Below are 22,428 nucleotides of genomic sequence, written 5' to 3' on the forward strand. Positions count from 1 at the left end.
AGGTATAACGAAGGTTTGGAACAAACTTTGTCAGGGGGCAAAGAAGCTAACTAAGGATAAGTAAAAGAATAAATCCAGAGAGGATGAGAACCATACCTTTTTTATAGTGTGAGTGTGGGTTCAACAATTACACAAATTTTACCAGCCTGAAATTTCTGAGAAGACTGGGAAAATGATCAATGATCTGATTGATTAAGGCTGGGATTTATTATGATGGGTGTGGTAGAGCAGAGCTGAGGTGATGAATTGTGTTTCTCAGGCAGAATGGGGAACAGAAGGGAGGCCAAGAGGGGTGTGATAAATTGAAAGAAAAGAGAAGAACTGAAAGAGAATAAAAGTTTCAATAGCTGTGAAGAACATTGATAATCCTGAGAGAATTAGAAGAACTGTAAGCTTAAGGAAGTAAAAGCTTAAGAACTGGGTAGTGTTTAAGAGATGGAAAGACTGGTGTTAAGTTCACTTAACTTGAGCAGTCCCTGGAGTTACAAGGTGAAGGAAATCATGTGATGAAATTAAGGAGCAAGATGAACCGGATCAGACAGGTAAAGAATTGGACCCAATATTATTTTTAAAAGATTTTATTTATCTATTATTTGAGAGAGAGAATGAGAGCATGAGAGGAGAGAGGTCAGCAGGAGAAGCAGACTCCCTGTCAAGCAGGGAGCCCGTGTGGGACTCGATCCCAGGACTCCAGGATCACAAACTGAGCCGAAGGCAGTCACTTCACCCACTGAGCCACCCAGGTGCCCTGGACCCAATATTATTAAGGACATGGTGTATCTTTAGTGTAGATATTGTGAAATTATTCACTGAATGTAGTGAAACTTACTGGGTATAGAACCATGCAGGGAAATGTAGTTATTCAGTGTGGCTGAATGTGTTATTCAGTGTGTCACTGAATGCCTCTTCCGCCAACTACCGGTGTGTTCTTCTAATTATGAGTGAATTTTGCCTTCATCTGGAGGCATTATTACTGGTATCTGGAGGTTATCTCAGTGTCTGGTATTGGCTTCTGTATTGCCTTAGAATGTTTTATTTGACCATGATTAATGTTGTCCTTCTGTTCAAAATGTAGTTGAGACTTTTTTAAAAAAGATTTTATTATTATTTTTTTAATTTATTTGACAGAGAGAGAGATCACAAGTAGGCAGAGAGGCAGGCAGAGAGAGCAGGGGAAGAAGGCTCCCTGCTGAGCAGAGAGCCTGATGCGGGGCTCGATCCCAGGACCCCGGGATCATGACCCGAGCTGAAGGCAGAGACATAACCCACTGAGCCACCCAGGTGCCCCTAGTTGAGGCATTTTAATTTTTGCTGTGTTTTTCTATAATGTCTGAAGTTCGGTAGAAACACAACCCTGAAATTAATACAGAAGAGGAAAGTTTATGGAGTTTATAAAAGTTTTTATTTACTTATAATTCTATTTTAGTGATGTGATTAGTACATGTCAAAAGTCATGACAATAAAACTGTATAGCAAAAGTCTTTATCTTTGAGCCAGTACCCAAAATGATGCAAATCCACATAACTGAACTGTGTCATACATTGTTACTAGGCTAATAACTATGCTAGTAACTATGTTACTAGGCTCAATCCATTTTGCTGTATCAGGAACAAATCTCATCCTAGGGTAATGCAAGTATTAGAAGAGGAGATATGCTGGCATTTAATATAAAGCATCTCAAGGATGTGATAATATCCAACAGGAGTGGGGAAGTAGTCACATTATGCATGCAGAATAGACTTGTGACAGTGTCTCGGCTGTGGGGAATAGATGAGCCTAGGCTCTGGGAGCATCTAGTTATCCTTTGAATCATTAATATCTCACTGAGTATCTATAAAGTGCTAAACATGTGTTAGGTACTGCAGATAAACAGTGAGTTCGGAAGTTTACAGTCTATTGAGAGAGACACACATGTTAACATATAATTCTAAGTGTGATCCATACTATGATACAGAGAGGTAAAGTGTTGTAATAGGATACTTCTGGAATAAATGTGGCTATACAGACTTAGCGTTTTCCCATTCTTTTTCTGGAGGTCTTCTAAGGGCAATGAGGAAAACAGACAACAAAAATGTAAACTCAAATTTCAGTCATACTAGAAGACATATACTAAAATATTGCTCAAGGTTGCTCAAAGCTGTCAAGATAATGCAGAAACTCCACAGGAGGCAGGGGAGAGAAATGGAAGAAATAGCCGAGCAGTAGCACATCTAAAGGATTAATATAAATAAACTTAGTGAAGAAGTGTATCTGGAGAGGAAAAGTGATAGCCACTGTCTGCTCTAGCCAGGAGGGAACAGGAGCCCTACTAGATTTACTTTGGTTCATGGAAGTAGTTGTGGAATTCACATGAAAGTACTCAAAAAGTCATAGCTGAGGACTGTGTGTGTGTGTGTGTGTTTAAAGAGAGATGAAAAGAAAAGTTTGGCTTGTGGAGTGAAAAAATGAAAACTTGCCCAGAATCCTATCCTCCCTTCTGATAAAAAAAACTCTGACAAAGAGGTAGTCCTGGAAAACCTGACTGTTACATGTTTAAGAAATGAACTAGTGTAACAGCTAGAAAAGATATCCTACAAAAAGAAAAATATTCCAGTAAAATATGAACAAGGCATCATATAAATACATAACATAAAAATAAGATTCCATAATAAAATATTTTTAAAAGATTTTATTTATTTATTTGATAGAGAGGTCACAAGTAGGCAGAGAGGCAGGCAGAGAGGGGGAAGCAGGCTCCCTGCTGAGCAGAAAGCCTGATGCTGGCCTCAATCCCAGGACCCCAAGATCATGACCTGAGCCAAAGGCAGAGGCTTAACTCACTGAGCCACCCAGGCACCCAAGATTCCATAATAAAAGAGAGAAAAAATCCAGTAAAATGTAAATGACATGACAAGAAGCAACCAAATCCATACTTGATGAAAACTCACATCAAATCAGGGGCAGAAAAACACTGTCTAAGTGTAATAAAGGGCGATCTGCAAAAAACTTACAACTTGGATTGTACTTCTAGTGAGAGAATAAATTCTCTTCTCCGAAGATCAGGAATTAAGCAAGGAAGTTTGCTTTCACCACTCCAATTCACGTTGTACAGGAAGTTCTAGGCAGTGCAAGAAAGAAAGAAAAAACACATTCAGATTGCAAATGAAGAGGTAAACTTTTTAGTTGTGACAGTTCCTGTAGGAAATCAGATGGAATCTATAAAAAAAGTGACTAAAACTTGTGAAATGATCTTAGCAAGGTTGCCTGGATACAAAGTTAGTATGTAAGAATCAACTGTTTCTACATATTTGCAGCAAACAATTAAAAACTAAAATTAAAAAGAATACTATATACAATAGCATTAAAATTTGTGAAATACTGTAGGAAATATAGTAAAAAAATGAACATGTAAAATACTTGGGACAAATTTAACAAAAAATATGCAAGACCTGTAAACTGGAAATTATAAAACATTGCTGAAAAAATTATGTGAAACAAATAAATGGAGAGATAACCTATGTTCATGAGCTTGAAGATTCAATATTATTAAAGTGTCTTTCTCCCTAACTGGTCTTCATGCAACCTCAATCAAAATTCAAGAAAGATTTTTTTTGGTAGAAATTGCCAATGTTTCTAAAATTCATGTAGAATGCCGGCAGTAGTCAAAATAACATTGAAATAGAACAGTTGGTGGATCGGCACTACCTAATGTCAAGACTTATTTTAACCCTCAGTAATCAAGATAGTGTGATATTGGTATAAAAAGAGACATAGAGAGGAGTGGAACAGAGAGTCCAGAAATAGACTCACATATGTATATTCTGTTGTTTTTCAGTAAAGGGACATTTCAATGGGAGGAAGAATAACCTTTCAACAAATGTTACCAAAACACTTGGATAGCCATATGTGTCCCCCCAAATAATGAACCTTGACTCTTACTTCAGTACCAAAATTATCTTGAAATGGACTATAGGCTTAAATGTAAAAGCTAAAACTATAAACCTTCTGGAATAAAATATAGGATCAAACGCTTCTGCACAGCAAAGGAAACAGTCAACAAAACAAAGAGGCAACCCACGGAATGGGAGAAGATATTTGCAAATGACAGTACAGACAAAAGGTTGATATCCAGGATCTATAAAGAACTTCTCAAACTCAACACACACAAAACAGGTAATCATATCGAAAAATGGGCAGAAGATATGAACAGACACTTCTCCAACGAAGACATACAAATGGCTATCAGACACATGAAAAAATGTTCATCATCACTAGCCATCAGGGAGATTCAAATTAAAACCACATTGAGATACCACCTGACACCAGTTAGAATGGCCAAAATTAGCAAGACAGGAAACAACGTGTGTTGGAGAGGATGTGGAGAAAGGGGAACCCTCTTACACTGTTGGTGGGAATGCAAGTTAGTGCAGCCACTTTGGAGAACAGTGTGGAGATTCCTGAAGAAATTAAGAATAGAGCTTCCCTATGATCCTGCAATTGCACTGCTGGGTATTTACCCCAAAGATACAGATGTAGTGAAAAGAAGGGCCATCTGTACCCCAATGTTTATTGCAGCAATGGCTACGGTCGCCAAACTGTGGAAAGAACCAAGATGCCCTTCAACGGATGAATGGATAAGGAAAATGTGGTCCATATACACAATGGAGTATTATGCCTCCATCAGAAAGGACGAATACCCAACTTTTGTAGCAGCATGGATGGGACTGGAAGAGATTATGCTGAGCGAAATAAGTCAAGCAGAGAGAGTCAAGTATCATATGGTTTCACTTATTTGTGGAGCATAACAAATAACATGGAGGACATGGGGAGATGGAGAGGAGAGGGAGTTGAGGGAAACTGGAAGGGGAGATGAACCATGAGAGACTATGGACTCTGAAAAACAACCAGAGGGTTTTGAAGGGGCTGGGGGGTGGGAGGTTGAGGAACCAGGTGGTGGGTAATAGGGAGGGCACGTACTGCATGGAGCACTGGGTGTGATGCCAAAACAATGAACACTGTTATGCTGTAAATAAACAAATAAAAAAAATAAAATATAGGAAGACATTTTAGTGACCTAGGGTTTGGCAAATATTTCTTAAGGATGATCAAAAAGCACCAGCTCTAAAAGAAGTTTTGACAAATTGGATTTCTTTAAAATTAAAAAAAAACTTTTGCTTTTCAAAGTACACAGTTAAGAAATTGAGAAGGCAAGCCATTGACCGAGAGAAAATATTTATGAAACAATATCTGACACTAGACTTATATCTAGAATATGTAAAGAACTTTAAAAACTCAGTAAGAAGACAAACAACATAATTACAATAGGCAATTATTTGAAAAGACACTTCACCAAGCAAATATACATATGAACATAAGCGTATGTCTACACAAAAACTTGTATGCTCGGACTAGTTTTGCTTATAATAGTCAAAAGCTGAAAACCACCTAAATGATGATTAATAAGTGAAAGGACAAATTATGGTCTGTCCAATCAGTGGATTAGTACTCCTCAAGAGAAAGGAATGAACTGTTGATTGACATAGCAACATGGTTTAATTTCAGAATAATTCTTCTAGTGAAAGAAACCAGAAAAAACTTTCATACTATATGATTCCACTTCATAAAAATTATAGAAAATGAAGATAACCTATATTGAGAGAAAGATCAGAGAAGGTAGGAAGGGGTGTAGAGAGGGATTACAAAGGAGCACAAGGAAACTTTTTGGGATGATCAATATGTTTATTATCTTGATTTTTATGATGACTTTATACATATGTCAAATCTTATCAAAATATACACTTGAGTTATATGCAATGAACTGTATGTCAATTATTTCTCAGTATAGCTGGAAATGTAAAAAAAGAAAGTGTTGACACAGATCAGAAGGAAATTTTACATACATATTTATTTTATTTATTTATTTATTCAGCAAAACAGTATTCATTGTTTTTGCATAACACCCAGTGCTCCATGCAATACGTGCCCTCCCTATTACCCACCACCTGGTTCCTCCAACCTCCCACCCCCGCCCCTTCAAAACCCTCAGGTTATCTTTCAGAGTCCATAGTCTCTTATGGTTCACCTCCCCTTCCAATTTCCCTCAACTTCCTTCTCCTATCCATCTCCCAATGTCCTCCATGTCATTTGTTATGCTCCACAAATAAGTGAAACCATATGATACTTGACTCTCTCTGCTTGACTTATTTCACTCAGCATAATCACTTCCAGTCCCATCCATGTTGCTACAAAAGTTGGGTATTCATCCTTTCTTTTCTTTTTTTTTTTTTTTAAACATATAATGTATTTTTATCCCCAGGGGTACAGGTCTGTGAATCACCAGGTTTACACACTGCACAGCACTCACGATAGCACATACCCTCCCCAATGTCCATAACCCCCTCCCCCTCTCCAAACCCCACCTCCTCCCAGCAACCCCCAGTTTGTTTTGTGAGTTTAAGAGTCATTTATGGTTTGTCTCCCTCCCAACCCCATATTGTTTCATTTATTCTTCTCCTATCCCCCTAACCCCCCATGTTGCATCTCCACATCCTCATATCAGGGAGATCATATGATAGTTGTCTTTCTCCAATTGACTTATTTCACTAAGCATGATACCCTCTAGTTCCATCCACGTCGTCGCAAATAGCAAGATTTCATTTCTTTTGATGGCTGCATAGTATTCCATTGTGTATATATACCACCTCTTCTTTATCCATTCATCTGTTGATGGATATCTAGGTTCTTTCCATAGTTTGGCTATTGTAGACATTGCTGCTATAAACATTCGGGTACACGTGCCCCTTCAGATCACTATGTTTGTATCTTTAGGGTAAATACCCAGTAGTGCAATTGCTGGATCATAGAGTAGTTCTATTTTCAACATTTTGAGGAACCTCCATGCTGTTTTCCAGAGTGGTTGCACCATCTTGCATTCCCACCAACAGTGGAGGAGGGTTCCCCTTTCTCCGCGTCCTCGCCAGCATCTGTCATTTCCTGACTTGTTCATTTTAGCCATTCTGATGTGTGAGGTGATATCTCATTGTGGTTTTGATTTGTATTTCCCTGATGCTGAGTGACGTGGAGCACTTTTTCATGTGTCTGTTGGCCATCTGGATATCTTCTTTGCAGAAATGTCTGTTCATGTCCTCTGCCCATTTCTTGATTGGATTGTTTGTTCTTTGGGTGTTGAGTTTGCTAAGTTCCTTATAGATTTTGGATACTAGCCCTTTATCTGATATGTCGTTTGCAAATATCTTCTCCCATTCTGTCAGCTGTCTTTTGGTTTTGTTAACTGTTTCCTTTGCTGTGCAAAAGCTTTTGATCTTGATGAAATCCCAATAGTTCATTTTTGCCCTTGCTTCCCTTGCCTTTGCCGATGATTCTAGGAAGATGTTGCTGCAGCTGAGGTCGAAGAGGTTGCTGCCTGCGTTCTCCTCAAGGATTTTGATGGATTCCTTTCTCACATTGAAGTCCTTCATCCATTTTGAGTCTATTTTCGTGTGTGGTGTAAGGAAGTGGTCCAATTTCATTTTTCTGCATGTGGCTGTCCAATTTTCCCAGCACCATTTATTGAAGAGGCTGTCTTTTTTCCATTGGACATTCTTTCCTGCTTTGTCGAAGATTAGTTGACCATAGAGTTGAGGGTCTATTTCTGGGCTCCATTTCCATTTTCCATTTCTGGGCTTCGGTTTTATTGATCTATGTGTCTGTTTTTGTGCCAGTACCATGCTGTATTGATGATGACAGCTTTGTAATAGAGCTTGAAGTCCAGCGTTGTGATGCCACCAACTTTGGCTTTGTTTTTCAATATTCCTTTGGCTACTCGAGGTCTTTTCTGGTTCCATCTAAATTTGAGGATTATTTGTTCCATTTCTTTGAAAAAGATGGATGGTATTTTGATAGGGATTGCATTAAATGTGTAGATTGCTTTAGGTAGCATAGACATTTTCACAATATTTATTCTTCCAATCCAGGAGCATGGAACATTTTTCCATTTCTTTGTGTCTTCCTCAATTTCTTTCATGAGTACTTTATAGTTTTCTGCATACAGATTCTTAGCCTCTTTGGTTAGGTTTATTCCTAGGTATCTTATAGTTTTGGGGTTCTCAATGGAGAAAAACTGAAAGCTTTTCCGTTACGGTCAGGAACACGGCAGGGATGTCCATTATCACCACTGCTATTCAACATAGTACTAGAAGTCCTAGCCTCAGCAATCAGACAACAACAACAAAAAAAATTAAAGGCATCCAAATTGGCAAAGAAGAAGTCAAACTATCACTCTTTGCAGACGATATGATACTATATGTGGAAAACCCAAAAGACTCCACTCCAAAACTGCTAGAACTTGTAGAGGAATTCAGTAAAGTGTCAGGATATAAAATGAATGCACAGAAATCAGTTGCATTTCTGTACACCAACAACAAGACAGAAGAAAGAGAAATTAAGGAGTCAATTACATACATATTTAGAAACAAGTTTTTACTTGGTTAAAAAAAAAAAGTTTTTTTTTTATGAAGGAAGACCTCAAAGAAGAAATATAAGAACTTGGGAAGAGATGTTGAAACAGCAAGAGACAATGAGTTGGTAGAACTCAAGGGAGAAATAGAAAAAATAAGTCATACAACTGGAATGAATACAAAGGCAGATTGTCACTCTGATAAACACAATGGGGATATAGAGCAGGGGTCAGTGAACTATTACCCACTGACCAAATCTAGCCGACTACCTATTCATGTGTGGCCCTTAAGCTAAAAATGATTTTTATTTATTGGATGATTGAAAAAAGGAGAGTATGCAACAGAGACTATATGTGGTCTACAAAGTCTAAAATATTTGCTGTCTAGCCCTTCACAGACGAAGTTTGCTATCTGTCCCCTACTATAGAAGATAAATGTGAAAAAGCAAATGAAATGAATAGAAATTGGGAAGGACCTTTTATAATTACAAAGAAAATGATAATGGAAGTAGGAAAAAGAGATTCAGTATTTGCATAGCTGGAGTACTGAAAGAAAAAGCAAGGTAAGAACACATTTTTTAAAGATATAAATCAGGAAAACTTTTAATTAAACACAAAAATTATTGAAGCAGCATATTTGAAATAGAACACTGCATGGTTAGGGTAAACTATCCCAAGAATAGACAACCGTAAGATATATACTAGAAAAGTTACTCAACTGTGCAGGAAAAGATAAAATGTTTTGATAAGTAGGCATAAAGATCAAATCACAGAGACAAAAAAAAAATCACATTGGCTTCAAATTTTCTACAGAAAATTTCACTCGGGTGATAGTAAAGTAAGAACTATAAGACCTTCAAGGAAAGGAGCTATAAACCAAGAATTTTTTATTCATCATACCATCCTTCAGATAAAAAGCCTATAACAAATAGTTCTGAAAGCAGGAAAACAAACAAACATACAAATTCAGGAATCCCTTTTAGAGGAAAACAAGATCAAACTTCAGCCAGCCAAGAGATACCTGAAAATTCTACAGCAAGAAAACTGGAATTAGCCATTGACTATATTTAACTATAGGCTATAGACCATAACTATAGTTAAACTATAGGCTAAGCTATATAGAACATTAGGTAGCAAACTGAATGTAAATTCCCTGGCAACGTAGAAATAATTCAACCAACAAAGAAAGTCAAGGATGGAAGAAGGTGAAAGGTAATTTGTTTGCTTCATCTATAAAAAGATGGAGAGATATTGAAGCAATTTAAGCATACTCTTTGGTACTGATATAAATACGAAGAAAGAGAAATACGAAGAAAGAGAAAATAAATTTCATCATCATCCAGGGTAGGAAGCTTATAGATACTGTCTAAAGATGGAAAGAATCAAGAATAAGAGTTTTATAAAATTACCATTGTAATGGTATCTCCTTGGGGGGGAAGAAAAATCCTCCATAGTATCAGAAGAAGTATCCACACAAAACAAAAGAAAATGGAATGTATCATTAAAAACTTAAGATAAATTTTTCATAAAAACAAAATAATATGACAACTAATACCAACCACATATATGGTATCAATAAATGCAAATGGCCTAAACTGTACCTTAATAAAGAACAAGGAACTTGAGGTAGCATCACAAGGCAAAGCTTGATCCTGTGCTGTATAGAAGATGGCCATCTAAAAATGGCAATTCAGAAGGATTGAATGTGTGATCTGAAACAGATGTACAAAAGTCAAATAGGGGTCCATCCTAATATTAATTTGGAATTCAAGAGAAAAAAACATTAAATGACCAAGGAAGGGCATTAAATTAGACTAAAGTCTTCAGTTTATAATAAAGATGTATCCATTACGAATCTCTCATATCAGCTAACATCATGTTGAGTTCCATAAAGCAAAAAGCTACAAATGATACATGGAAAAAGAGTCAAGCGTGCTGATAATAGGAAATTTTAATTGGCCCTCAGCCTAGGAATGTCTAAACAATCACTAATATACAATAGTTATGTGTACATAAAGCATTAATTCTTCTCTGGGGGACCAGGGGGAAGGGAGCAGAAGCAAGTAACACAAGATTATAGAAAATAATTCAACCAAAAGATGGTAAAAACCTTATAACAATATGGTGACTTGAGGCTAGAGAAAATTCCAAATTAAAAAGACATTTAAGTGAAGAAATCTACAAGACTTCATCGCTGATAAGGTAAAGGGTTGAGGGTGATGACGGACCAAAGATAACCTAGCTTTGGTGTCTGGATGTTTGGTGATGTCACTAGTCAGGAGGGGGAATGCGTTGGGAAGTACTGGTTGAAGGTATAGAAGCAAAATAATTCTGTTTTGGAAGGGTTGCCTTGAACGGTATGTGAAGTTTATAGGATGTTCCAAGAGGCATTTGGGTCTCAGAAGAAAAGGTACTAATTCATAATCTGTGCAGGCCATCCATCTCAGAAAAATTTTCATCAGAGAGTAGAACCAATCCTTCATCAGTCAGGACTCCCAATTTTCAGAGTCACGTACTTACAAGAGGAAAGGAAATGTTGTGTCCCAGAGAATCTGGCCACTGAGCTGTTTCCCACACAGGTGTTTGTGGTCCAGTAAACATGAATGGTTGTACTACCACAAAGGAGGTCCAAGCACACCCCGAACCAGGCTCACATCCCAGGGGAAATGAACTTGAGCCTGGGGCTAGGGCCTGTATTACTCTTTATCTTCTCTCCATGTATTTCATGAACATCTCATCATTTTAACGTGGCCATCATCACATCAAAATATTAGCTTAAAAGGCACTTCTTTTACAGGCAGAACAAATGCTTCCTCTCTCTCTGTCCAGCTGTGCCTGTGAGCACAAGCAGCATCACCGTATCAGGGACACCATTGAGGCCAGTCTGCCCTCAAATGTGCCTTGACGCTCCAGCCCTGAGCTCTGAACTAGAGCTATTGCTGAAGGTCAGGATTCATTCCAGATGCTGCGACCTGCAAGTGCGGAACAGAGGGCCTCCAGAGAAAGCAGACAGGGGCTGTGGAGGCCTGTTGGATATAGTGGTACCTGAAATTGCTCAGGAGACATCTGATCTGTGATGTTTGACAAACCATTGCATTCTCATCTTACCTGGTCACCAGTCATCACAACAGTGTTGCAATAGATCTAAACTACAACGGACCCCTTAAACAGTTATCAGTGAAGGTGTGCAATCTTGAAACTCCATTAAGAAATGAAGACTATCAGGGACGCCTGGGTGGCTCAGTTGGTTAAGTGGCTGCCTTCGGCTCAGGTCATGATCCCAGCGTCCTGGGATCGAGTCCCACATCGGGCTCCTTGCTCAGCAGGGAGCCTGCTTCTCCATCGGCCTCTGCCTACCACTCTGTCTGCCTGTGCTTGTGCTCTCTCTCTCTCTAACAAATAAATAAAATCTTAAAAAAAATAAAAAAGAAATGAAGACTATTGGATTATTGTAATATTCCAGTTGAAAGTTTTTTTTTACTTACATTCTTCTAACCATCCCCCCCCCCCTTAAAGCCTCAGTATATACCAAGTAGGATCACCAAGTTTACTACTACCTGCCAAACTTCAACATCTAAGGTGAGTAATTAAAGTAGGATTTAGCCATTTGTGTCATGCTTCCCATACGAAGGGTAAGACTTTATCAAGGGCCAACTGTCACCAGGGTTAATGAGGCTCAGAGAGGGACGCACTAACACATATTTTAAACTACCATTATTTGATACATGTTTACTAGGAAGAACTTAGAAAATAAAGTAAATAAGAGATAAATAAAATTTAAGTCACCCATAGTCTTACTATCTGGAAGTGATGACTATTTTAAATATTCTAATGTATTTTCCATATTTTCTATGGTTATGTATGCGTATATGTACATATGTAATCATATATATAGAAAGATACATTGATTCAGTCTGTGGATATATATTTGCCTAGAAATATGTTGTATATGCAATTCCTACATTGTTTCTTGTGGTTCCTTTGTGTTCTATTATATTCCTCAAATGTCTGTTACAATCTAAAATGGAAGCTTTAGAATATTTTTTTTTTTTTACCTTTGGAGTTTTCAGTTATACCAATCACACAGGAACATGTGCACACGCATACGGGGAAAACTACAATTTTAGTTATTTTGTAACATGCAGATGATAGGATTGATACACCCCAGCCAACCCTTAGCTAGATTGCTGACTTTTTGTTCCAGAGAACCAAAGGCAAGTAAACCTCTGTTGGGAGAAAGTCAGGAAGCATTCTATGTTCTCAGTCTGTAGTCTTCTGCATTGTCAGAATCAGAAGGGTTTTTTTTTTTTTTGTTTTTTTGTGTTTTTTTTTTTAGGTTTTTTTTAAGGTTTATTTATATGGCAGAGAGAGAGACAGTAAGAGAGGGAACACATGCAGGGGGAATGGGACAGTGAGAACAGGCTTCCCAAGGAGCAAGGAGCCTGATGCAGGGCTCAATCCCAGGACCCTGGGATCATGACCTGAGCCGAAGGCAGATGCTTGATGACTGAGCCACCCAGGCACCCCAGAATTAGAAGATTTCTTGGCTCAGGCCTCCTCTGCTGAATCAAATTCTAAGTGAGACCTTACGGTGGTATATATTTGCTAAAGCCTATTTTCTACACTTCTGTTTTTTAAAGTTTTTGAAGTGTTTATGAGTAATAAGTATCACCTAATGTCATAAGGTTTTGAGGGAAATGATAATTAATTATAAATAAGCTGGCTCCCCAAAAATGAAAACATGTTCTTTGTTATTCCAGGAAAATACAATAACTCAGAAAGTCAGGCCTAGGGGCGATGACTTGAAGCAGGGGTCCCTTGCCTCCTTTGAGCTTCGTGTCAGCCACAGAGGCTGGAAGAGAAACACAGAAGAGACAGACTCTGATGTGGAATGTATTACAGACGCTAAAATTATGAAGGAGCCTCCACAGAAGAAAGCAAAGCCTCAGCAACCCAGACGTCCAGCCACCCTGCCAGAAAACGTCAACCCAGCCCAGAAGTCCCAGGTGTTTTTCTTTTCTTATCTACAAAATGTATAGTCATTCACTTATTCCAGAAATAGCACTGGGCAAAGGTTCTGCTTCATTTTCACGTTTTTAAAGCACTCTAATTATAGCATGCGTATTGTCAGTGGAGTTTCCAGGACAAGGTCCCAATTTCTATTTTTTTCTTCTCTATTCTCTTTTGGAAGAAATGTCAGAAGGCTAATGCCAGCACAGCAGTGCACTGTGTAATGCTCAACCAACTAACAGGGCTCTAAGAATGCCTGCATGGGAAAAAGATTTAAGATCTGTATTTAAGAGAAACATATTCATATAGGATGAACCTATACTCTGGAGGATTCTGCGTTCGATGCTTTATAGCAAAAATTCTTAGCCAGATTTTATAATAGGTACTTACCCCAGTAGTTGAGGTTTTGGAAAAATGGGATATAATCTTGATAATACACTTAAGTGGTGGGACTGATTTTAACAAATGCACCACCCCACAATTTCCAAATGAGTTTTTTTTTTTTTAAAGAATCACTGCACTTACATTCTTAACAGTATTATTCTTATTTAATCCCTTTTTGAGAACTTGCTCTCAGATTTAGCATATATTAATAAGAATACCTATGATTCAGTGGTCATTTAACCTTTGCCAGATTCAGTGGTGGATGATAACAGACAATATCTCACTACCATTTAAAATCTTTTATAAGCCAAAGTGCATTGCCTACCTTATCTGCCTTGTTCATCAAGTTTGATTTCTAATGGCCTTTTTACTGTTTCCCCAAATTAAATTTACTCTTAAAAGGTAGAGATGGGCCACCAGAGAAAATATTCAAATAAATTGCCGTAGGCTCTGAAAGCTGTAAACTAATTTGATCAGCAAATATCTACTGAACTTTGCTCTGTATAAAGATACTGTGTTAAGCATTGTGGGAGACAAGATATTTTAGGCATGGTTCTTTCAAAGGGAATTATTCTGCACAATTGTTACACTGCAGAAATATCTCACATGTTCTTTTGTAAAGTCTTTGGCAAATGGTATATAGACTCCCCTAGAAAATCTTTAGTGACAGAAACGTATTACCTCTTGAGGTAGCATTTCTCATTCCATTTTGGGGTAGCTCATTCTCTTAAAATATCTGAGGGCCAGTTCCCTCTAATTTTGAAGTTTGGGCCCTAAATCTTTCTTCAAGACTGTAGGGGAAAAAAAAAAAAACTGTCTACAATCAACAGAATTATTGGTCATAATTACTTTGAATTATATACATACAAATTCAAATATTCAGAAGATATTTATTTAACCTTTGCTATGTCAAAAATGTTGCATGTATGTAATATAAAAAGTATTATGTCATTTTATAGTCCTATCCCCTTTAAGCCTGACTTCCACTCATTAACTGGGCAATTTCAAGATTTGGGATTTGTTGACATATTTTATGAGTAGGTTTTATGCTGTAAAAACATAAGTGATTGAGAAGTTGAAGAGTACCTTGGTGTTAAGATAACACATTTTAGACTTTAACTATAGAGATTCACTTAGCGTGGCGTGTGTGTATAAAATCATCTATTAAGTGCCACTCGGTATGCTAACCAACTACAGGGGATTTAAGTGTGAGCAAACCCACATACAGTCCCTACTTGCATTAAACTCACATGGAGACAAACAATCCAATAATTAGACAAATGTAAACTGCTACTGTGGCAGTTTTTAATGACTTAGTAGCATGAGTACTTATAATAAGGGATTTGACCCTGCCTGGAGGGACTGAATGGGACAAAGTGATGAGAAAATCCTGTGAAAGCAATGGCTGAATTTTTAGGATTGAATTCCAATTAAATTGGTAAAAAGAGAGGAAGAGCATTTCCAAAGGATGTACATATATGCTAAAGAAGGATGCTGATGAATACAGAGTACCTTAAGAAGACAAGGAAGCTCTGGTGGGGCAGAGAAATGGAAAGGGACTGTGGGGTGAGAAGCTTAGGGAGTGACCAGAACCATGCAGGTCCTACAGGCTTTGACAAGGGGTTTTGCATTTATCCTAAAAGCACTGAAAGGAGGTGGTATGATCAGATCTTCCTTTAGAGAACATTGTTGGCTGAGTATGGAAGCCTCTGGTGAATATGGGCAGAGCTGTCAGGGGGCTATTAACAGTGGTCTCCTAGGGGAAAACACTGGCAGCTTGGGCTGAGGTGATGGCGGCCAATCAGAGGAGGGGGTGCATTTGTTCCTTGTGTGTTTGTCTTGAGGAGGAGACACTGACCCGTGCTGGCAATGTATGTGTTAGGTACAGAAGGTGAAACAGGGGGATGTCAAGGACTACAGTATTTTTGGGCCTTGCACCTGGTTCGAAGGTGACTCCGTTCTTTGAAATAGGAAATCCTAGAAGGTGGCTGGGTCTGTTGGTGGTAAATCAGTTTGAGACCTCAAAGAGGACATGCTGAGTGAGGAGTAAGGGTAAGAAGAGAAGAAAGACTGGACAAATGCCTCGGGGATTTTACCATCTAATGGCTAGCTGTAGGGAGTAAGTGTGTCTAGGTGATGGTGAAGGAATGATTGGGCAGGAAGAGGACAAGCCAGGTGCTTGTTTCCTCATTAAAGTCAAGAGGTAGAAAATGTCAATTCAAGGAGAGTTAGTCAGAGAGGCTAGCTTCTGTTGAAAGGCCTAAAAGAGTCCATTGATTTAATGACTTAGAGATAATAGGGGTGATCTCAGAAGAATTTTATTGTTTTGCTTGGAGTGAAGAGGGTAGAAACCAGATTGGAATGGACTGATTAGCAAGTGGAATGTGAAGACATGGGGGTAGGTTGTATGTCAACTCTTGGAAATGCAAGAAAATTTCACTTCAGAGGATATTCTATACAAAAATCTAGAATTGGGGCAGATCAGGAGACTGGAATTCTGTCACATTTGAAAAATGAATTTAACCAAAGTTTAAACCTCAACTGAAACAACTTTCAATTCCTTGAGGAGTATTTGCCATGAATTTCGAATATTCTGTCCAGTAAGCACACTGGGCATTACCACTACCAGAGGAGGCACGGAAGTATCATTAGTTTTAACATTAGCCTAAGTAAATGGAATTAGGAAGACAGATATGCCCGAGTCAATCTTATAATGTGCTCCAAAACCTTGATAAGAGTAGCTCTGGAATTAGCTAATGTTTTAACTTAAATATACAGCTTTATTAACACAGGTGATTAATTAATTGTTAATTGTTAGTTAATTGCTCTTCCTAGAGAATTGTTTTTATCACCTCCTTGTGTTTCTCAGAAGGTTCCAGTTTCCTTATCCTCAACAGCTTTTCCTGAAAGCAGGGTTCCCAGTAAAAATAATATTCTTTCCTACATCTGCAGCTTTGAATTCCCTTTAATGTTCTCTCAGTGTCCTTCGTTAATTCGTTCCACCGAACAAACATATGCATTTCTGCGGGGCCAGGTGCTGAGGATGCAGAGGTTGACACAGTTCTTGCTCTGGAGAAGCTGAGCATCTATTAGTAGCCATTCCAGTCAAAGGAGACCTTTTCCTGCATCATACATTTTTCATACCAGCTCTTTCCCATCTTTTCAAGTATGAAGGCATCTTTTTAAAAAAATGAAGCAGAGATCTCACCTAATAATAGGCATTGTCCATCTACTGATTAAGAACTACGTAACAGAAAGCCATTATAGGTATTTTGAAATGAAGTTATATCTTATGTTCCCACAGCAACATCTACCTAAATTTTAAGAAAAACGTGTATATCCACATGAGACGTATTTATTCCGTGTATGGGCAGTAATTCATGAAGATCGTTTGCAAAATATTGCCAGCCCTTTGATTCACTATTGAGGCTCGTAATCTGCAGCACTCATTGCACACTTAATTTGCCTTATGATACTCTTATTGTTGTGTATTGTTTTTTAACTTTTACAAGTGGTTATCTAAATCATATACTTAAGGGCAAAGGTCAGAATTTGAATTTCCCGTATATCCCACAGAAGTTTGCTTCTGTACAGAAGTGAATAGAGGCTGAATGAATGTGGTTTAATATGTACCAGTGATTGCTGCTAACCCTTGTATATTTCCTGTTAATATAATGCCACAGGCCTCTTCCTGGGAAATTAATGGGAAGCAGAGTCAAAACCTTGTGCAGGAATCTAAGGCTTTGAATGAAGTTGAAACCAGCAATGGCGATTATCCAGATATAATCCTGGTGAGATAAATTTCATAGGCTAAATGACACCTTGAGATTGATTCGCGTTTGTGAAAATTAGAGAAATTCAAGAAGCATGTCATATTAGTACCTCAAAATAATGAAACTTTTAATTGAATAACCCAGTTTTTAGATGAAGAAACAAGACTCAGAAAAGTTAGGTACATATCCAAGGCTATAGAAACTAGTGAAAATGGCACTGGGACTTATACATTCTGACAGCTAATCATGATGCTTTTCATTTGAGTGGTTAGGGTGAGAAAAGTTTAATAGTATGCAAATCCATACAATTTATGTATCTATAATATATATATATATATGTATATGTATTATATATAACATATATATATAAAACTTGAAGATCATCCTGAAATCCACATGCCCAAATTCAAAGCATATGACCCTTTCTGTAATTTATAGCAGGAATCCCCACCAGAAAGTATAATTTTCAACTGACTTACATTCCTTAGAGAAGTCTATTCAAGAAATATAGATGTATTTCTGTTTATTCCCCTAGATTATGTATCCCTGATTCTAACTTCGGTAGTCACTATCAAAGGCCTTTGTATCTGACTATCCTGTAGATCCCAGCAGACTTGTTTTGCCTTATTGATACAGGTGTGAGAGAAAGCCTTTGATATTTAGGAAGAACTGACTCTAGGGCTGGCCATGTGAGGAACATTGCATCTGTGAAGCCATGTTAAAGACATTGTCCATTATGCTGTTTAGTGTTCTTTGCACTGTAATTTTTTTTTAATTTATTTATTTGACAGACAGAGATGACGAGTAGGCAGAGAGGCAGGCAGAGAGAGAGGGGGAAGCAGGCTCCCTACCGAGCATGGAGCCTGATGTGGGGCTCGATCCCAGGACCCTGGGATCACAACCTGAGCTGAAGGCAGAGGCTTTAACCCACTGAGCCACCCAGGCACCCTTTGCACTGTAATTTAAAAGTTCATTTAGATATTAGAATTTAATGTCAGGAAAAAATCTATTTGGTGCTTCCTTTTGTTAGAATATGAATTGTATTTCTTCTTACTATATGAATTCTCTTTTTACTTTGATCGCCAAGGAGCTTATAGCTAATCTTTAAATAAGAATAACTATAGTCACCTACATGGTTGCTGTTTGTTGACATAATATAAGGGAGAGTATTTAGAAAGGGGCCTGGCCTTGCCTGAGTAGCTCAGTCGGTTAAGTGTCAGACTTTTGATTTTGGCTCAGGTCATAATCTCAAGGTCATGAGATTAAGCCCCGCATAGTGCTCCATGCTGGGTGTGCACCCTGCTTAAGATCCTTTCTCTCTGCCCCTGCCCAGTACACATGCGCATTCTCTTTCTCCCCCTACCCCTCAAAAAAAGAAAGGGGCCTGGTCTCATTATACCTGTCTTTAGCTGAGATATCTCAGAATGCTATTTGGAATTGTGTGTTAGGTTTTATTTACCAGTGAGCCAATAAAGACAATGTGTCTTCTGACTTCAGCCTAATTTCTGTGCCCATCAGCAGAAAATAATTGTCAGAAAGACATGGAGAAGCAACATGGGGGGGTAGGGGGATAGGAGAAGAATAAATGAAACAAGATGGGATTGGGAGGGAGACAAACCATAAATGACTCTTAATCTCACAAAACAAACTGGGGGTTGCTGGGGGGAGGTGGGATTGGGAGAGGGGGAGCGGGCTATGGACATTGGGGAGGGGAGGCGAACCATAAGAGACTATGGACTCTGAAAAACAACCTGAGGGTTTTGAAGGATCAGGGGTGGGAGGTTGGGGGAACAGGTGGTGGGTGATGGGGAGGGCACGTTTTGCATGGAGCACTGGGTGTTGTGCAAAAAGAATGAATACTGTTACGCTGAAAAAATTAATAAAAAGGGAAAAAAAAAAAAGAAAGTACATGGCATAACGACAATGGAAGTTTTATTTTTTATTTTTTTATTTTTCCATTTTACTTTATTTCTTTTCAGTATTCCAAAATTCATTGTTTATGCACCACACCCAGTGATCCATGCAATACGTGCCCTCCATAATACCCACCACCCAACCTCCCACGCTTCTCCCCTCCAAAACCCTCAGTCTGTTTCACAGCATCCATAGTCTATCATGGTTCATCTCTCCCTCTGATTTCCCCCAACTCACTTCCCCTCTTCATCTCCCAATGTCCTCCATTTTATTCCTTATGTTCCACAAGTAAGTGAAACCATATGATAATTGACTCTCTCTGCTTGATTTATTTCACTCAGCATAATCTCCTCCAGTCCCAACTCCACCCATGTTGATATGTTGATACAAAAGTTGGGTATTCATCCTTTCTGTTGGAGCATAATACTCCAACAATGGAAGTTTTATTAAAAAAAAATGTTTTCATGATGGAATATTTCAAACATAGTACCATCAACTCCTGAGTGCCCATTTCCCAGCTCCACAGGGACCAAATCCGGCCAGACGTGTCTCATCCACATTCTCTACCTGCCCCCTTATTCCCAGGCATCACTTGGCTTCTTGCGTTAAGAGGCCATCTGAAGGGATATTGAGAAGGTCTAGGAGTCATTTGTGAAAGGGAGCAGGAAAAACCTTTATATTTGACAAAAGGGAACAACTAAACCCAGGAAGAAAGGAAACACCAAAGTATTTTTCAAAAGGAAGAGTCAAAATGTAATTGGCAACCAGAAGGGAATAGGAAGTACAACTGATATTGGAAAGAACACGATGTCGCTGTCCCTGTCACTGCGTGCTCTCCACAATCCTGTTGGCACATTTTTCATGTAGCCATCCCTCTGTCACCTTCCTAAGCTTTGCGTACAGCTTTTAGTGAGTACTTTTTCATAAGCTAGGTATGACATTTATATTATAATTATTGTTTTCTTTTTATGTAATATTTCTCAAGGTTTTTTTTTTTAAAGGTTTTATTTGACAGATCACAAGTAGGCAGAGAAGCAGGCAGAGAGAGAGGAAGGGAAGCAGGCTCCCTGCCAAGCAGAGAGCCCAACGTGGGGCTCAATCCCAGGACCCTGAGATCATGACCCAAGCTGAAGGCAGAGGCTTTTAACCCACTGAGCCACCCAGGCGCCCCGATATTTCTCAAGTTTTATGTTATTCGTGTGTGTGGTGGGAGTAGGGTCTATTTGTGCCCTGTTGTTCCTCATGGGACGTCTGTTCTCAAACTCAGGGTGCCTGATTTATTTCGATAAATATGAATTATCCACAGGTGCAATCAATTTCTGTGTTAGGCTGTCGTTACAGTAATTCCAGTAGGAAATAATTACTTCTGAATGTTTGTCTGTATTTTCTTAAACTCACAAATTAGAAAAATGATTCTTCTTAACCCCTGGCTTTCTACTCAGTTCTCTTCACCCTGTAGTGCTTCCGTGGGTGTGTGTATCTATGCACATGCTTTAATTCTGACCCTGTACCTGTCTCATGTATAGAAGGGAGTCACTCAGCCAACAGTGCTGCAAGAGATTATCACTTAGAGAAGAAGAATTAGCTACTACACAGGACTCTTCTCATCCCCTTGCAACCCGGTGGTTTTATTATTTTGGTGAATTTACTGGGGCCCAGGTCCTTATTTTCAAGTGTAATAGGCTTAGAAATATATGTTCAGCACATCAAAGAAAGCCCATCATCGCACAGGGATGATTTGATATTATCCAAACTGATGAGACCATTGTATAGTATCATAATAGCAGTTGGGCCATTTGAAAGATAAATGCAGTCTCTGTCCTACTGGAAGGCACACACTGACTTACACCATGCATGCTCTCCCTTTGTGCCAATCTGCATGGGCTGGCCAATTACGGCCTGACGCTTGCTGGTGAGTTCCTTGCCTGAATATTTAAAAGGCTTCCAGCTAAGACAGGCTGCCATGTTGACCTCCCCTAAAAGTGTGACAGTGACGATATTACCCACATGACTGTACCACGAAAGCCGCAGGCCCTGTTCCACCTGTGCTCCGAGGAGTGTATCTTTCTCATATTGTATGGATAAGGAGTCCATCTGTTAAGCGCCCTCTTTTCTTTGCTGTATCTGTCCGTCTGCCTTTTGAATGGATTTTTTTTCATAGTAGTGTACTTCATTTTTTTCTCTTCCAAGTTCCAGGCACACCTCACTCAGGCTGTCGTACTGACAGTTGTGCAACTTTGCCTGAAATGATGAGAGTGTTGATGGCTTATCAGGTCTTTCCCGAATCTGCCACCACTAATGACTGCTGCCATGTTATCATTCATTCTCCTGAATGTCTCATCTGCTGTGGCTTAGGGTTACAGCAGTTTGACCCATTTTCCTAAGTCTTCCTCTTCTCACTCTACCTCATTCTTGACTGAATTTTCTTCATATTCTTTTCTCTCCAAGGCCTGTGGTCTACGGAAGCTATTTTTTAAGAAAAACTATTCTTTTATTTCTTTTCTCATTGAGATATAATGCTCATTGTCCAGTCGTTTTTAAGGTTTGTCCTTTTGTTCTACACCATGTCTCACACTTAACATGCTCCCAGATCATCCATGTGGCCCTGGGCTTCATTTTCCTTTTCTCCAGTTGCTTCTGATCCTGTAGTTTGCTGGTGTCACCTCTGTGGCATTGTTTTTTCCTTCCTGATACTAATTTATTCTTGCCCTCCTCACGAGGTCCATTCATTTTCAAAGTCCATGCAATGAGAGAGTTCTTGGTAAGACCTTGCATGTCATTTGGCACTGTAGAAATCTCCAACTGGGACTCAGTTAAAACTCTAGGCGTTTTCTAGAGATTAAAAAGTTGTCATGGAAATCATGAGGAGTTTTTTAAAGAACATCTTAAACCTCTTCAGAATGCCCTAGGTAG

General features: G+C 38.7%; 1 protein-coding gene across 1 annotated transcript in view; it reads left to right on the plus strand.

Annotated features, from left to right (window-relative positions):
- MORC1 (MORC family CW-type zinc finger 1) overlaps window positions 1–22,428 on the plus strand; it is a 190,733-nt gene that overhangs the window by 130,747 nt on the left and 37,558 nt on the right. The window contains exons 18-20 of the mRNA XM_046003678.1: window positions 11,951–12,013; window positions 13,195–13,440; window positions 17,512–17,619. Coding sequence (XP_045859634.1) covers window positions 11,951–12,013; window positions 13,195–13,440; window positions 17,512–17,619 — 417 coding nt within the window. The remainder of the gene's footprint in view (window positions 1–11,950; window positions 12,014–13,194; window positions 13,441–17,511; window positions 17,620–22,428) is intronic.

This window comes from Meles meles, chromosome 4, assembly GCF_922984935.1.
Source record: "Meles meles chromosome 4, mMelMel3.1 paternal haplotype, whole genome shotgun sequence".
Taxonomy (NCBI): domain Eukaryota; kingdom Metazoa; phylum Chordata; class Mammalia; order Carnivora; family Mustelidae; genus Meles; species Meles meles.